This window comes from Sceloporus undulatus, chromosome 3 (genome assembly GCF_019175285.1).
Source record: "Sceloporus undulatus isolate JIND9_A2432 ecotype Alabama chromosome 3, SceUnd_v1.1, whole genome shotgun sequence".
In the NCBI taxonomy this organism is placed as follows: Eukaryota; Metazoa; Chordata; class Lepidosauria; order Squamata; family Phrynosomatidae; genus Sceloporus; species Sceloporus undulatus.
Window position 1 is genome coordinate 113,202,163 of NC_056524.1, and position 18,828 is coordinate 113,220,990.

Sequence of the window (18,828 nt, forward strand, 5' to 3'; positions counted from 1 at the left end):
GAACCCTTCTGTAAAAAAGTGTTACAAGAAACCTAAAAACTAATTACTTGTCATGATCACTGAGGACAACTAAAATGTAATAGGTTTAATCTGCAGAGAGATGAATTTGGCTTAAGTGTCTCCACTGCTGAATTTTTCAACATTACAGTTTTGTTGTACATGTAGAAATGGCTTAGAGGTTTATCTTGCTGGCAGCTTAGAGTCAAAATGACAGGCCTGACCATTCCAAAGTTTTGTTCACTTTAATTAAGAAGGGCTACAACTATTATTGGCAAAGCAGACTGATAGTATGAGTTGTTCAATAAAAACAAATCAAGTTGTTCCAAATTCAGTATTTCTGTAGACACTCAATATTTCTCTCTGGACACACTAGGAGTTCCTAAAGAAAACACTCCTCCAGCATGATTCTATGATCAACTTCTGGCAGATGCTGACCACAGAATTGAACTGGAGGATCTGGCGATTCCTCGAGAGGTGTTCTCTAAGGTATAAAGAAGAGTGGTTTTTTTTATTTGCAGTTTTTCCACATTCACGGAGGTCCTTCACTTCTAACCCCAGTGAATGTGGAGGGACCACTGTATTTATAAATAAAAATAAATAAATAAAAAGAAGTATTCAAAGATCAGCAAAAATTTACACCTCCTAGCTCTCAACAATTTTATACTCGTGACTATGTTGTGAAGTAGGTTTAAACTATTATTATTAGCCTGAAGACTTTTTGTCCACATTGTTATATGCAAGAATACAATGCATGCTATTAAAAATACGCAGTTACTGATATGCAAGAATAAATGTCAACAGCACTCTGTCCAATAAATAGGAACGATATACTGAACATGTCCTCCTTAATTTATACATCAAAAGATTATGGTTCGTATTCCCCTTGTACCAAAAATATAGGTACGTTCACACAAAGGGTCTATGAGCCCAATCCGCCTTTGGTTTTCCTTTAATGAAAAGTAAGCATCCAGGCCTATGATACCTTGAAATCTTCTGTTGGTATTATGATGGTTACTTCAGACATGCATCGAGTCCTACATACATTTCTATTTATCTCTTACATTTTTAACCCATCTTTCCTTCAAGGAGCTCAAGGCAAAGCACTCAGTCCCTCTTCCTCCCTTCCCCTCATAACAACTCTGAGAGATGAGTAGTGAGCTTCATGCAGCAACATAGCCAGGATTTTCAGCACAGCTTCAGAAGGGGGAGTCCAGACCTTGGCCACGTCACTGCTTCATGCATGTAACAAGCTGAACCTGGATGTCCCTAGTCCTAATTCAAGAAAACAGCAGTTTCCAATAATGCTACAAATTGCTTCTAAAATTCTGAATTTTAGTAACCATGTCCAGTGTGGTATAGGAGGCTTTTACACCAATTTGGACCAGAAGAAGCTGAATGCTTTTTGGATCCTGGTAATGAATAGTATATATGCAAAGATAAAATTACTTAAACACACACAACTTTCTAGAAACAAGCTTACCTTGGAGCACCCAGAAATCTTTGTGATCTAAGTTGTTCAGCCACATACAGAGATGCTGTTATAACCAGAAGCTCCCTTTTTTCAGAATCTTCCAACTTGTGTCCTAGATTTCAAAATCAATTTTCAGAAATGTTATGGTAGCATTACAAATGATACATACACCTGTTATATGTATTAGCATAATTATCATTCATAATGCCCTCTCCCTGTTGGCTAACTGCATCAGTTCCAAAGGGGGACATATTAAGACACTCTGCAAATGATTTCAGCGGTCAGGCAAGCTGAAGTGAGAATAGGCAGTCTTTTAATTACCTGGGTCATTGATTTCTTTGATCTTGTGCCTCCACATATAAAAATTTCCCCATTCCATTTAGCTCAATATGTACTTTGAATACCATCTTAAGCACCCATATTCTATCCAACATAAATAACACCACACAAAATTTCAGCAATTATTACATTTTACCAGCCAATGCTGGCAATAAATGTTAAACACAGTTCAACAGTGGTGGAAATGGGCTGGAATGATAGCCTTGAGAGAAAGACTGCTGTTCATTCTAATAATAAAAATTCTAGGCATTTGAATTTGTTCAAGTAGCATGCGTTTCCATTCTTTACTTCAGATACAACCAACTTTTTCATGTAATATGGAAGGCCAATATCTGAAGGCCCATGGTCAGCTCCAAAGGTTTATGGGACACAGTGGTGCTGTTACAATGGTCTCAGGATTTTGGATGCAGAAAGGTGCATGTCATGTCATAAGTATTGTCCAAATGATATGAGCAGCATCAATTCTTGTGCATACTCAGGGAACTGCACTATCCACACTAAAAGATCTATAAAATAATCTGGAAGATTATCAAGAATCAAGGCATTTGGTATGTTTATACCGTACTGGTGGAATACTTCAAGCTGATGGACATTTTTAAAAAGCAAACATCCCAGTTTAATTGCAAGCCTCAACTAAAGTAGACTCACTGGAGCAGTGGGAATTTACAAAAGTGTTCACTTGCCACTTAAGAATTGAGTTTTACTGTAGTTGGTGATAGTTAGGTCAAAGGATACACCCCATGATAGCCACCTACCAGCTATTTACAAATTTCAGCATGTATTAATCTGATATTAATCAGATATCATGTCATATTCTGTTCTCTGTGTATGGCACTGTATGATGCAAAATAATGCTGGCAAACTGAAAAATGACTCCATCTCTGAGACAACTGCTCAACCGGAAAGGTTTATCTTATGAAGGTACAATAGGCCTTTTATGAAACATCCTCTGCATGAATCAGTTCACACTGATTCAATGCACATTGGCACACTTCTTCCATAATACACTGCCTGCTGCTGCTACTACTTCTATCTCCCCCCCCCCCCCATCAACAATACAACTATATTGCTTGCATTGGATTTTTGAAAAAGGAGGGGGAGTAAAAGCAAGTATTTCTAAATTTCAGCTATCTGAAGGACACTAGGTCTTGCTGGTCAGAGGATATGCGGTGTTACAATTTTAAAAACCTATGGAAAATCCATAAGGACAGACTGGAAATCAGAAAGAAATAATGCATTTTAAAAAGCTGCTTTGTGTTGATGACAGCTGACACATAAGAAACCTATATATGTGAAAATTAGCCTGAACATGTGTCAAGTACTCCACTCCAAGTAAAAATTTAATTAAAAGTTGCCAACTGAGGTTAATGGGAAGGCTGTCAAGATATTTCAAAGAATTAAGAGAAGTTGTTAAAAATGTTTTATTTATTGATCATTGCATTTTTTTTAAAAAAATGATAACATAAGGGTATTTTGTGCTTTATGAGACCCACACAATTATATACCGTATTTTAATAACAAAAAAACCCTTACATTACTAGAATAAAGGCCAAATTTGTCTCTCTAAAACTGATAATTTGTTTAAATCACACATAATTTTACACACCTGGAACGGAGTGGCTATACAGGTTCAGCTGCACTTACTCAATTTTCATCTCGCACTTAAAGTCTACTTCAAACTTTAAGCACCCCAAGAACTGTTTACAGATGCCCTTATTTTCACTTTATACAGAATTAAACACAGATAACACCATGGTGAACAGAACTATACAGTTGTACACAGAAATCCCCATATTTGTAAGCCTATACAGTATTATTCTAATTAAAATCAAATAAAAAGGTTTATCCAAAGATCATGTTCTGCATCTATTTGCAAGTAATACGCTAAAGAAATCATATATCAGTATAATAAAAATATAAAGATTGCTTTTCCTCCTTTAAACAAGTACAGCAGAAATAGTATGGTGACCATGTCACAGTATACCAGCAATTACTACCTTAAGATAGATGATACCAATGACTGTGCCAATGCAGCATCACAACTCTGGCATTACATAGGCATTGCTTTGGGGTTATAATATTGGAAACAGCAGATGAATCAGCACAGATATTTAGGATTTAATTCTAGGTGGTGAGTCTACAGTATGCAATTCCTGATATCAAAAATACACATTTTTAGTTTTTTGTGGGTTTTTCAGGCTATGTGGCCATGTTCCAGAAAAGTTTCTTCCTGACTTTTCACCAGCATCTGTGGCTGGCATCTTCAGAGAATGCTTTGCCTGGAAAAAGCTGGGTGTATATATACTGTGGCAAAACATTATCTGAAGATGCCAGCCACACCATGCATGGATTGTCACCTGTGGTAGTCGGTAGGGTGGGCAAATAGTAGTCCTGAGCATACAATGCCTATGTCCGCAAGGAGGCCAACGTCGAACTGGCGGGGTATTTGGGGGACATCAGGTGCCCCCATTGCCTAACTCTTGGTGTTTTTGAGCAGGGTTCCTTCCTATGGTATGGATCATCAGACACAGCATTGTTTCTGGGCTTTTCTCCAGCAAAGGACCTGACATCTGTTGGGCCGGGCATCGGCAAATGCTTTTCTATGAGTGGTGGAAATGGTTGAAGGAGCCACTACAGGAAACAAAAGTGAAACGGCACCCAAGTGGAGATGGTGAATATAGGAAATAAGGAAATCAGGCCCAATAGATGTGTCTTTACTATTCTCACAAAAAGAAGAACTTGCTTTTTTATTTTTGCTTTTATCTCTGAAGAGAGAGCAATGTGACCCTTTTTGGTGGCACCTAGGGGTAATAGTACTAGCCACTGGGTCAGAAGTAACTTTTCTATTTGTTGATCATGAAACTATCAGTAGAACTGATGAGGTCTCTGTTACATCCTGTTGCACCCCTGAAAGAGAGGGGAATTTTAAAAGGATATCATCCAAGTACTGGAAGATATGAATGCCTTGTAGTCTCAGGTGGGCAATAGAGATATTAATAAATGTGAATCAGTGAAATCAACAGGAAAAACAGGGCTCTGAACTGACAGTGAATACTGAGATAACAGAAACAGAGGTACATCCATGAAGAAGTATGAATAAGGATATGAAAATAAGACTCCCAAAGATCCACTGAAAGGAGTTAATCCCCTGAGAAAATGTGCTCTTGGATTATCTCAAGGCTTTCTGTCTGGAAATGCCTGCATTTTATGAACCTGTTCACAACTTTGCGATCTAGAATCAGGTGAACTCCATCCCCCTTCCTGGACATGATGAAGAAAATCAAGTATGGCAGTTTACAGACCGCCCTTTTGGGGCGGCCTGCACCCGCCCTTTCCCCGCTGGATCGGGGCCTCAGCTGCCACAGCGGCAGCCTCTGAGGTCCCGATCCGCTGCTTTCCAGGCTGCGGGGAAGTGGCAAAAGGCCGCTTCCCCATGGCCTGGAAAGGGGTGTCCTTGGGGCTTCAATCCCCAAAGACACCCCGACAGCGGCGGAGAACAAGAGAAAGGGGCCGCTCAGCCTTTTCTCATTTGTGTCACTAGCGCAGCTGTGTAAAGGCTGCGCCAGAGACACAAACCTGGAAGGAGCTCCATTTTAGTGTTCCTTCCAGTGCCATGGAAAGGGTGTCCCGGGCGCTCTTGCGCGGCACCCGAACATCACTTCCGCGTCGTGACATCCCAATGGCAGCACCCATGTAGAATGGGCACCGCCATTTTGTATGTACTAGGGTTAGGGTGTCCGAAAGGGAAGCTCTTTCCTAACCCTAGTACGTACCTAGTACATACTTTTTGAGCGTCTGGAACACACCTATATATCCCTGAATTTTCATTTGTGGGGATCAGTTCAGTGGCTCCCAGTAATAACAGATAAGTCACATTCCAATGCTTTTTGTGGTTCTTTGAGAGGTTTTTGGAAACTGGGGGCCTGAGGAAGTGGTATTTTGGATTTTGATTGAATTCTATAGCATAACCTTTGCTTATTGCCCTCAGCACCCACTGATCTGTCAGGGAGAAGGACCATGCTTGCATGAAGTGTGAAAGTCGCCCTCTATTCTGGGAGATTAGTTTGTTTGAGAAGACTGGTTCCCTTGTGGAAGAATCTTGCTTGGGCCTCCCTGAGAACAAAAAGGAACTGAGACTTAGACCAGATGAATTTGAAAGACTTGAAGTCTCTAGAGCAAGAAAAGGACAAAAAGGCTGTGACTGCTTACTATGTCTTTTTATATCATTCCTTCGAATAGAAGGCATGGCCTTCTTCTCATGTCTTGTTTCTATGAGGATGTTCTTCAGAGTCTCCTCACCAAAATGGAGGTTTCCCGGGTAAGGGACTGTAGCTAATTTGGATCTAGGTTGTGTTTGCATTCCACTATCTTAGCCAAATTGATATTCTAGCTACAGTTGAAGGAGCAAGACAGTGGGATGAGTTAGCTATAAAGGCTAAACATTAATACATTTTGAGTAAAGCTTTGCATCCAGGTCCCTGTTATCAAGAATATCTTGGACCCATAGAATGGCTGCCCTAGCAATAAGGGATGCAGTTGAAGGTATATGAATGGCTAGAACAGGCCTTGTGGCCCCAATTAACGGAAGTACCTGCTCTTTTTTTTCATTAGAGTCTTTAAAACTTGAACCTCCTTCAGGGGTGGTAAAGTATGTGTCAGGAGTGCTGGGTTTGGAGCATCTATGAGAGTTGGCTTCAGAAGATTCACAGCCTCTGAAGAAAGTATATATAATTTTTGCACTACATTAATGCCTCTTCTACTTTGAGTGGTGGGATTCCATTCTGACTTTACTAAATCATTAAAATCAGATGGAAAGAGGATAACTCACATGGAGACTTTTGCGTTTGCCCCACAGCTGGATTTTCAGTGGTTAGGACTGCTGAAGAATCAGTCTGGAAGTCCTATAATTAATGTGGCCCCCTGTCTGGCTAAGTCCTCTTGTTCACTTGAATATGACCAGCCCTCTTGTGTTTTCAGTCTGGGATTGCTTCTGGATCCACTGTGCCAAATGACAGCTCGGATAGACACAACAGTCAGGAGTGCTTACTGCCAGCTTCAGCTGTTATGCCAGATGAATCATTTCCTAGAATTGGAAGACCTAAAAATGGTAGTGAACATATTGGTAACCACAAGGATGGACTTCTACAATGTGCCGTACATTGGGCTACCTCTGTACCAAATTCAGAAACTTCAATTAGTTCAGAACATGACAGCCAAATTGGTATACCTAGGAGTAAAAACATTACACCAATATTACTCCATTGGCTGCCAATTAGTTTCCAGGCAAGCTACAAAATGTTGTTACTTTTAAAGCTACACATGGATTGGGTCCAGGTTACACACAAGTTTGCCTCCTCCCATATAATCCGTAACATACACTCAGGTCTTCTGGGGGACATTTACTTCAGTCAGACAGGACTAAGTTGGGAACTGTCATCCGGGGACTTTTTCTTCAGCTACCCCTGGATTGTGGAATGACATGTTGGAAGAGATTCGAGAGCTAAATACACTGTCTGAATTTAAACAATGTTAAAGATCGTTGTCTTCCAGAAGGCCTAGTCAGAGAATTTTTAAATAATGGATTTTAAAATATGGAGTGATTGTTTTAATATGTTTAATAAGTTTTTTATGGTTTTTTTTAAACTGATGCTACATTTGGTTGCATAGGTGTGATGTCAGCCCTCATCCTTTCATGTTTCCATATATGGTAGCCATGGAGGGGGCCAGTTAGTTCAACTTTAAGCTTCTTAGCTACTGTGCAGGAAAGATGCTATAACCATGAATTCTAATCAAAAAGTGACATAGGCAAGACCATAGGGACTGAAAGAGGCATTGGAAACATTTCTTTCCTCAAAATGCTTGGCTTCTACTTGGGATTCAAAATGGCTGCTGAATTGTGAACACATAGGTGTGATTTCTGAGATGGCTGTTTAGCTATTGCTTCCAACTTGGTTACTTGCTTAGGTTTCCTGCCCACCTGACTGACTCTACTTGAGAATTCCTCAGAAGCAGCAAGCTTAGCCCGTTGAGGAGAGGCAGCTGGACAATTTAAAGCAGCTTCCTTCTCTATTTCCATGGCCCAATCCAACAGTCAGTGCTAGCCAGGTTTGCAATGCCTTTTTGCTCCATCAACTGAGGCACTGAATTGAGTTCCACAGCCCCAGCCTCTCTGAGGTTGGGGGCAGAAGCTTCAAAAGGGTTAATATCACTGAGGTGCTTTTTTTAAGAGGCAGAGGGGGGGAAAGGAAAAGGGGGAAACAGCTGAGAGGAAAAAAACAGGGGAGTGAAGTATAATAACCAAGAAAAAGATGAAGAAGTGAACAATATGGCCTTGGGTGGGTAAGACAAGGAAAAAGAACTGAGGAAGAGCCAGGAATCCAATAGTAAATACTTTTTTTTAAAGCCTATGATCCCTTGCCTCACCTGGGTGGAGACAGAAGTTAATCCATTCATAGATGGCTCCTTCTCCATTAGATGAAAATGTATTTTTCCCTTGCATAATCTTGCCAGAAGAAAGATGGGGTATACATTACATCAATCAATTTTTCCATTTAAAACCTACCTTTAAAGCCATCAGGATACACGTCAGGTAGGAATTTAGTGTTGATGTCCCCTTGGACAAAGCGTGGGTGGGTTATCACTTCACGTAGTAAGGCAATATTGTGGGCTACACCTGAAAGTAAAGTAACTTTTAGTCCGGTAGATTAATGTCTCATGGTATAGCTATGAATACACATTAAGCAGACACATCTGGAGGGCTCATGCTTGGGATCAATGGGCAGACAGATGAAACCAAACAAAGAAAACAGGAACCTCCAAAAGGAAAATGCACAAGTACACGAAACTGCATGGTGTTACATACCGTATACATGTGTGTATAAGTCGAGAAATTTAGGTCAAAAGATTGATCCAAAAACCTGGATCGACTTAAACACAGGTCCATGGGTAATTGACTCAACTTTCTCCCCAGCCAGGCTGGGGAAAGGCTATGCAGGGCGATCGCACACCCAGAAGCCTCTCGGGATCCAGGCTTTTTTCCCGGGGAAAGAGCCTTGCTTTGGAGAGGCTGGGCTGGGCTGGGCTCACTCAGCCCTGCTGCAGAAAGACTGTGCAGGGTGAGTGATCACCCTACAGCTTGTCCACAGCTCAGCTGTCTTGGGAACTTTGAACTCTGACTTATTCACAGAGAATGCCAAAATCCATACTTTTGCCCCCATAAGTTGACCTCGACTTATACATGAGGTCGGCTTATAGTCGAGTATATATGGTAGTCATTCAGTCTGGAAGTCACCACTATGTACAGCAAAACAATAGAAACCTGTCATATTATCATGTGTGTTGCTCACAACTTTGCAAACTCATCAATCTGCCTATGGTTTATCTGTAACAGGAATGATATTCTAAGTCAAGGAGGATCTTTTAAAAAAACAAAACAGGCACTTCACTTCTGTTTTCCAGAACTTTGAAGAACCTCCCCATATCAATCATTATAAACAGTTCTAAGAGTCACTTTGCAATGGTATGGTTTTTTTTTTCTCCATCCCCCCGAAAAATTGAAAGACAGCTTGTATATTATTGATACAGCATAAGGGTAAACTGCTGAATACTTCACAACACATTCTACTATGAGAAACTGGACATTTGGTTAAGCTACATAGGCCTTCAAATTATACAGAACAAGTATTTGAAAACTTGCATTCCTATTCCAATGTCTGGCTGGTTTTTTAAAAGACTCTACAGACTTTACTTCTAAAGGAATTAACTGAATGCTATTGAATCATACATAATATATATTTATTATAACAAAATTCACAGAAAAGTGTAAGATTAAAGAAGTAACATGTAGGCATTTCTCTTGCAAACAGGGACAGCCACCTATGAATATATTGGAACAAAGATTTTTATCCTAACTACTAATTTAAATGTTCTGTGCACATAGCCACACATGTTACAGACTGAGTGAGCACAATAATATATTTACACACTACAATTGAGGAACTGAATGCTTTTTCCACATGCTTTTACTTGCTGAAACTGCTCTAAGATCCCTGGTGACATGATAGTTGATGTCTGATGAAAGGAATCTGTGTGTCTACTGAATGCTACAAGATCTGAAATTAAATATTATTTTAATTCACTCCAAACTATGAGCATGCAAGAAAGTATAAGTTTCTCCTATCATTTCAGCCTTGATAAAAGTCCATTTTACAGAGTTCAAAGAAAAGTAGAAGCAGTTTTTCAGAAACAGCATCACGAAAAATGTGAATTAGCATTCTAAATAGAAGATCCCCCCCACACACACACACAATTTATGTAAGTATCCAGAAAACTATTTTCAGCTATCTCTGTATCAGATTTGGAGGGTCAAGCACGCCTACTCTGTGAAATGCATTAATAGTTCCAATGTTATAACCTCAACCACAAGGTATCTGGTACCTAAGAGTTCAGGAATTTCAAAGTATGATTTGCAGTTTAGCATGACCTCAGTGAAAGTTCACAAGGTATCCCCCATCTGCGTGAATAACTATGAGGCTACAGAAATCTGGACCCCTAGAGGAGTTTACTCTTGACTACCTGCTGCTTCCAAAACACCAGCCAGACATTAACCTCCACATTCTCACAGGATCAAACAGAGGCCAGCCTGCGTGAACGTTAAACTATATATTACATCCATCCTGCAATGATATTTCCTTCTGCACCACTTTTTCTTTTTAAAAAAATTAGATTTGGCAACCGAGAGTGAAGCCACAAAAACTGGGGAAATAATGAAATCTATCACTTCAGTACAGTTTATTCAGAATGAAAAAAGAACTGGAACAGAAAGGGAAATGAATGTACAGAGTAGTGCCTCTTTGATCCAAGAAGAGAAAAACACAAAGTTAGCATGAACATAGTAAGAATTTTTAAAACTATTTTTATTTCACAAATCACCACAGATTAGCTCTTTTTAAAGATGCATCATTCAGTTTTTTAAAGTTCATAAAATAAAAAGACATGTAGAAGACCACCACCACATTAAGCAGATTTTGTACCCCAAATGTCAAAGAAATAACAGTGGACCCTTGGTACATGTTGGGGATTTATTCCAGGACCACCACTACCACCCACCTGTGGATACCAAAATCCTTGGATGCTGAAGTCCCATTAAATACAATGGGACAGGAAAACAGGGTCACTTATATAAAATGGCAAAAACCAAAGTGTAATTTTTGAATACACACACACACACACACACTCAAGCTATGGATGCTTGAATCCTTGGATAAAAAACTGTAGATAAGGAGGGATGACTATACCTAGTTTTCCCATTTTATTCTCAGAACATCCTTTTGAACTAAGTTAGGCAGAGCAATGAAAGGCCTTAGACCACTTCACTTTAACACAAGTATTTCTGGTCCAAACTGTCTGGACAGAAACATAAAGATTTCTTCACTAGTGTTCTGTGGAAAGCATCATACTCAAGTGATCAAACAAGGTAATATTTCTCAATAAATGGTTTGGAATTCTTCACTATTTTCTTTAGCGCTAACAATGAATGGTAATGTATATCATCGGCCGTAAATTAATAAAAAAAAGTAAGCTATAATTTCAGTGAACATAGTGCAAAGCTGGTTTTGCTATTTTAGTCTTTCAAATTTATATTTCTAAAGCATTGCCAAATCATTGCTAGCAGCAGTTATGGGATATCACTACGCAACAACTACATATATTTCATCTTAAAAGGATTACCAAATGTTAAGCCTAAATGGGTATTCAGATGGATCTGACATTCTTTGCCCAGCATTAGGATTTATCCTAGTGCAGGGGTAGGCAACCTTTTTGAGCCGGGGGCCGGGTTGCTGTCCCTCAGACAACTGGGGGGCCAAAGCCAAAAAATAAATAAGTAAATAATTTTTCAAAAAATTAAATAAATAAATAAACTGGGACAAATATAGGACACAATTTTCAAATGGAGGACACTTTTTAAAAATGGAGGACATGCAAAAATTTGCTGTTTTTAAAAAAAATGTTAATATAAATGCATGTTTCGGAGGCTTCTATAGACTATTGCCCCCCCTTGTCCGCCGCTTGCCTCCCCTTGCCTGCCGCTTGCCCCCCCTTGCCCGCCTCCTCCTGATAGGCCAAAGGCCCCAGGCCCTCACGCGAGAGGACAAAGGCTCCGGCAGCAATTGGTGGCAAGACTGGGCTGGGACCGGTCCCAAGGCCTTGCCGGGCCGCATCCGGCCCGCAGGCCACAAGTTGCCTACCCCTGTCCTAGTGTATGTTATTCCACATAAAAGGCAAGGTTATGATTAAATCTATCACCATCACTTCCAAGAATTTTAACAACAGTGCTGGATTCAAAAATACCCTTCCAACTATGAGGCTAATTTTTCAAGGGAAATACTATCCACCCTCACCATTCTGCCTTAGTTAGAGTAACATTCATTTTTGTTATTGTTGTTTGCCTTCAAATCATTTTCAACTTCTGGCACCCTTAAAGTGAACCTACTACAGGGTTTCCTTGGCAAGAATTGTTCAGTTGTGTGGGGGTTGCCTTAGGAGGCTGAGAGTGTGTGATTTGCCCAAGGTAACCCAGTGGGTTTCCATGGCTGAAAGGGGATTAAAACCCTAGTCTCCAGAGTCATAATCCAACACTCAAGCCACTACACCAGGCTGGCTCCTTTTCCTACATGGAATTTCCTACAATTCCAGGCACTGGTTCAAAGTTTCTCTGGCCTTTAAAATAGAGTTGAAAGAAGACATGACTTGCATGTCATCCTCTTTCAAAGAGCCACACAACTTCCCCCTGTGCTTTTGGGTAGACACTGACAGAACTACACATTGCATCACAAAACCAAAGTTTGGATGACAAGATGCATTCCTGGTTTGTGCTGGAGCCATATTGGTTCATTTGTGGACACTGCTGCTAATTGTACTAAGGTCAAGATTTTAGTTGGCAGGTTTTCCACCTGCTCCCGTCATCAGTTTTTCTACACTATAAATAATACCAAGAAAAAGGAAAAATAAAAGTAAAACTCCCCTCAAAATTAAAAGCCAGTCAATACAATTTGAAGAAAATTTTATTTCACACCTTTAAAACAATTACTAGATTCTTAATTTAAAAATGGCAGTTTGTCATCAGCCTTAAATATGTGAGGTGACAGAACTTAAGGTGGCACACCAACATGTTCTTTATCACCAAAGCCTTTATATTTGTCATATAAATTATGTGCATTATACAAAATTAATCAAGAATTATATGAATGTGGCAATCTACATGTCATAGAATTTAATTAGTAAAATTCAAAATAAGCTGACTGTTGTACTTCATCATTCACAGGAAACATTCTTCAGCATAAATATTTACTGACACTAAACATATTCTGTGTTGATTAGCCCTTTTTACAGTATTAAGCTTCTGTCAACTTGACATTCACAAAACGCAAATCTGCATTTATCCATGTAAACTTAATTGGTGTCCTACATGTCTCTCCATAGATAAACAATTCAATATATTTAACTTGCTGAGAATTTTAATTGTGTTAAGTGGAATGGAAAGAACTTTATTTGCATAGCTATTAGTTGCAAAAGCATTAAATTCATTTTTATGAGAGATTTAAACTGCATAATGATAATTGAGCATTACTATTTTGCCAGACTATCTTTGAAATGCACTGTATGAGTTGACATTTAATAATAAGACTGCAGGAACAGCCCTGTGTTAAGGTTGGGTCACACAAATCACATTTTATCATTTCTGTGGATGGTATTGGTTGTCAGCTGGATATCTCTACATGGAATAGTAGCTTTAGTGGCATAATAGCTTCCACTCCATATAATCTATGGGACTATTCCAGTGTAGAGACTTATTTGGGACTTAGGTCCAATACTCTGCAACTGACAGCTATTCAGCTCTTTGACAGTAGTAATGCTGGAGCAAATCACAGAGAAAGGTACCAAACCATACCATATTGGCTAAGTAACAATTTGTGAATGGTGCAGCCCTTAACAGTCGCAATTTTCCAGCATTTTGGACTGAGCAATAGCAGCTTTATTTATATACCGCTTCATACCGGACTAGGCAATCTCTAAGTGGTTTACAACAAGCTGGATACTCATTTTAGCGTACTCATTTGGAAGGATGCCAGGCTGAGTCGACCCTGAGCCCCTGGCTGGCACTGAACTCACAATCTTGTGGTTTGTGAATGAGTTGCTGCGGTCCAGGCATTTAACTACTGCGACACCAGGACTCATTAATACAGGGAACTCTTTAACGCACATTAAACTGAAAAGTTAGCTGATAAGGAGTTTCACTTTATTTTAATAGCACTAACAGGAAAAAGCAGACATTTAAATATATATATATATTCAGCATCTAGATATAATTCCTGAAAAGCATTCTGAAAAAAATGTTAAAGAAAAACAATTCTCACTCCCAACACTGTAAATTTATGGTGCCTTCAAATATTACATTTTATTTATTTAATAAAAATCTGGCCTTTCTCCCAGTATTGGATCCAACAATACTGTATTTGTCAAATAAAGGCACAACAGTTGAAGTTGATACAAATCTTCTACGTGAAATAAAATCTTGAAAGACTGACACAACCTTATCATTGGCTAACTCCCAAGACTGCAACTCTGCCATCCATGGGAAACACCTGAATATTTCATACACTAGAAAGTCACAGAACAGGCCACAAGGAGAGAACAATTTATTGCCTGAGTAACATGTTTCTTCATATAAACCACAAACTTTCAAAAGTTTCATAATGTTTAAGTTGCACTGCTTCTTAAACAGACAGGATCCAAAAAGCTACTTTAGGTTCACATGAAAGATTGTGCATACCCAATGGAATGTTTCACTTTTTTACCTTGCAAATTTCAATACGATAGTATGATATATGTAGTACATTTTTAAATATACTCAAAAACAAGTTGCCATGCAAGCTATGTAACTAACATTTCAGTAAAGGAAAGCAAAAGCCACCTGGTCAGCGTATTTGCCATATGTTTTCAGACATGATTAATATGTTATTCACTTTTTTATATTGTAAATTGCCCCCTAGTCAGGACATGGCACATGACTTTAACAGAATTTCCCATGTCTCAGCACTGTAGTACAAATAGTGGCTACCAAATAATGAAAGAGTGGACAAGATGGTGCTGTCCACATGTTTTGACTAAGAGTCCCATGAAACTAAAAATGGTCACGGATTATGGGAATGCAGTCCAGTCCATCTGGAGAACATAAGACTGCCCACCTTCAAAAATGTTTATACCAAAGAACAATGATTGCAAATAATACACAACTCCTCACCCTCCATTCTCCCCGACCAAATGTTTAAATAAACTGGAAAATGCAACTACTAAGTTTCAGATCACTGTAAACCCTACCCTGAATTCAAGGAATCAGGAAGATCACCTCCTTTACATAAGGTAATAGTTATCACACTGATAACTTCTTAAATACATGTGCAAATAAATTTATTAGTAATCCATCTGAAATCTCCCTTTTCTTGTCAATCATTTGATTATACCATCAATATCAGCATGCGCACGAACGCACACACACACACACACACACACACACACTGATTGGCAGTGTCTCTTCAAGGATTTCAAAAATGGAACTTCCCCAGTCCTACCTGGCAATACCAGAAATTGAACTCTGGGACTTTCGGTATGAAAAGCATATGCTCTGTCACTGAGTTACAGCCATATCCCTACATAATCCAAGTCTGTAAGGTTATTATTTACTTAGTTAAATATAATATACTTTTGATGGTAGTCTATGAACATGCTGCATCTACATCTAAAATTAAGGGCACACTACACACAAAACTGGAGATGTGTGCAAGTATTACCAACATTGTTTTCTCTTTCTGAAGTCTTTTTCTCCTTTTTCTGATGTAAAAAAATGCCTGCATGTCCACCTCCTAACATTTGAACTGAATCCTCAAGTAAACTCATTAAACTCATTTTTCCCTGCTGAAGCATCAATGCAAAATGTCCCTTGCACCACCCAACACCTCAGCAGCTACTCAAGGAGGAAACAACATTTTCTCATTATAGCTTTATTTTCCTTTGTCAAAACTAAATGCAACCACCTTTCTCAAACAAACAAACAAACAAACAAACAAACAAAAAAGCCTTCCAGATTAACATTTTTACAACTCCTCTAAATTCCTACAATAGACTATTGACTATTGTCTAGGGGAAGTGAAGTGATTTTAGCAATCAGCCATGCACCAATAGAACTCATTCTGCAGCTGTCCAGATCAAGGACACTGTGGATAAAAACACTCAGGTTACACGACAAAATTATTGTGCCATTGCTATTTATGTCTATTTCTTCCTCTTGGCCATATATGCCAAGGTAGCTAATGAGACTGCTATATGACACAGATTAACTGGACATGCTGGGCAACTGTAAGGAGGTTTATTCAAAAGTAAACCCCACCATATTGCAAATGGAATTACTCTTCAATAGGTGGGATTAGGATTCCAGACTTGGTAGAGTCAATGATTGAGATTTGGGGCACATAGGGGGTCCCACTGTGGTCCAAAACACACTGCAGAAGTAATCCTGTTTGAGAACACTTTAACTGCCCTGGTTCAATGCTAGGGAATTCTGGGACCTGTAGTTTTGTGAACCATTTAGCTTTCTTTGTTAGAGAGCTCTGGTGCCACAATAAACTACAATTCCCAGGATTCTCTAGCACTGAGCCAGGGCAGTTAAAGCAGTCTCAAATTGGATTATTTCTCCAGTGTGTTTGGGACCAACATCTCATTTAGCTGTAACTGTTGTGTTCCTGTGTAAGATTTCCACACCAACCATAGCTTATAAACAGGATTTGTTTATTTAATGAAAACCTAAAATTGATGACAAGTATGTAAATTAAAGAAAAACACAAATCTTCATGATGCTCAAATGAAATTACTCTTCAGATATCTTCGCGCATGCCCCCCCACTCCCTGCAAGATCATTTTCTGGAACTTTCTTCACTGCTTCTGCTACCACTGTTCCTCTTTGTTCCTATTTAATCTACTCTGGGTCGGGTTCAGTCTTATTTTATATCTTTTTTCCCTTCTCCCTACTGTTAACCTCCCCTACCCCCCTGGGCTTCTATCCTTTGAAATGTCTGTTTTTGTCTTCTCTTGTTCTCTTCTTCCCTGTGCCCTCAAATAATAATTCCTGATCTGCACCCCAATTGTTTTCAGTGCAGCTTCTAGTCTGTCATCTATGATTGACTTGAGGGTGAAGGAAAGAGAGGGGTTGCTTTGATTTACCCCACGGTCTGTACCCAAGCCGATCTAATCAAAACATTTCTGTGCAGAGCTGAGGAAAACTGAGTGGGGAAATGATGAACTTATTCTACTCCTTTTAAAAATACCAACCATAAATGGCCTGAAATGATAGCTAGAATCCCCTATCACTTGTAATTGTATGGCACTATATTAGGGCCAGAAAGACCTGGTTTCAAATCATAACTTCCCCAGGAACCTCATTGGGTAGCCTTAAGCCATTCACTCCCTTGGTTCACCTACCTCCCAGGGTTATTGCAAAATAAATTTAGAGGGAGGCTCCTTTCTTTATTTTTACATTTATCAGCTGGCTAATAACCACAGTTGTCTGGAGAAAGTACAGGTAAATTGCATAAAATAATGAATAAAACGAACAAAGAATAAAACCAGGATAAAATAAACACCAAGAGGAATGCAGCACAAAAAATAATTTTAAAAAACCAGCAAGAGAACAAAACAGCAAAGACCGCAGATCACTAAAACCACTTACTCAGAAGATATTTCTTCATCTCCTCCAAATAGCAGAATGACCTGCCAGAGGAATTAAATAAGCTCGATATGGACTCCAAGCTTAAAACACTAAAGAGTAATCTTGTCTGGTAGGTCTACTCGGACCATTTTTAAATATTAATTTTAAAGTATGACTTTTAACATGCAGTGGTCTTATATAATAAAAATAATAATAATTTGTTTTATTTATATACCGCTATTCCAAAGATCATAGCGGTGAACAGTAAGTAAGCTAATTAGCAAGTAAGCTAATTTGCCCCCAACAGTCTGGGTACTCATTTTAGCGACCTCGAAAGCATACAAGCCTGAGTCGAGCTTGGGCCCTTTTGCTGGTCTTGAACTCGCAACCTTGTGGTTTTGAGTGAATGGCTGCAGTACAGGCATTTAACCACTGCGCCACCAGGGCTCCGGGTGTTCTTTTAACTGGTGCTATACAGTGGTACCTCGGGATACGAAATACCCAGGTTACGAAATTTTCGGGATACGAAAAAATCCCATAGGAAAACATTGTTCCGGGTTACGAATGTTTTTTCGGGTTACGAAAAAACTTTTGGTGCTTTTTCCGGCTTTTTCGCACGGAATCGCGGCTTTTCCCCATTAGCGCCTATGGCAATTCGGCTTACGAAGGCTTTTCGGGTTACGAACGGTGCCACGGAACGAATTAATTTCGTAACCCGAGGCACCACTGTATGTCTAATTTGTTGTTGTTTCCCACCTTGATCCATAAGGAGAAGCAGGAGGGAGAGGAAGATCACAACAACAAGAAGCCTGGAAGAATAAGAAGATCTGCACCTGGTACTACAAACAACATACCTCAGGTGCCACAACACATCTCTCCATAGAGGGTACTCCACAAGATATGGTACCACGACTCTAAAACCTCTGTCTCATAGCCTCTAAACTGTCTCATTTGAGAATGTGTGGCTTCCTCCCAAGTTTCAAGGCAAACCTATCCTGGGGCTTTCTGGACAGGTTTCTTCAGAAGGGGCTGACCATTGCCATCCTCTGAGGCTGAGAGAGTGTGGCTTCATGCCAAGGCTCAAGGCAAACCTATCCTGGGGCTTTCTGGACAGGTTTCTTCAGAGGGGGTTGGCCATTGCCATCCTCTGAGGCTGAGAGAGTGTAGCTCCTTGCCGAAGGCTCAAGGCAAACCTCTCCTGGGGCTTTCTGGACAGGTTTCTTCAGAGGGGGTTGGCCATTGCCATCCTCTGAGGCTG

General features: G+C 39.6%; 1 protein-coding gene across 1 annotated transcript in view; it reads right to left on the reverse strand.

Annotated features, from left to right (window-relative positions):
• Positions 1-18,828, reverse strand: part of PCCA (propionyl-CoA carboxylase subunit alpha) — a 305,865-nt gene that overhangs the window by 125,086 nt on the left and 161,951 nt on the right. Inside the window, exons 17-18 of the mRNA XM_042457614.1 lie at positions 8,373-8,483; positions 1,481-1,583 (exon numbers count right to left, since the gene is read on the reverse strand). Of these exons, the coding sequence (XP_042313548.1) occupies positions 1,481-1,583; positions 8,373-8,483 (214 nt within the window). The remainder of the gene's footprint in view (positions 1-1,480; positions 1,584-8,372; positions 8,484-18,828) is intronic.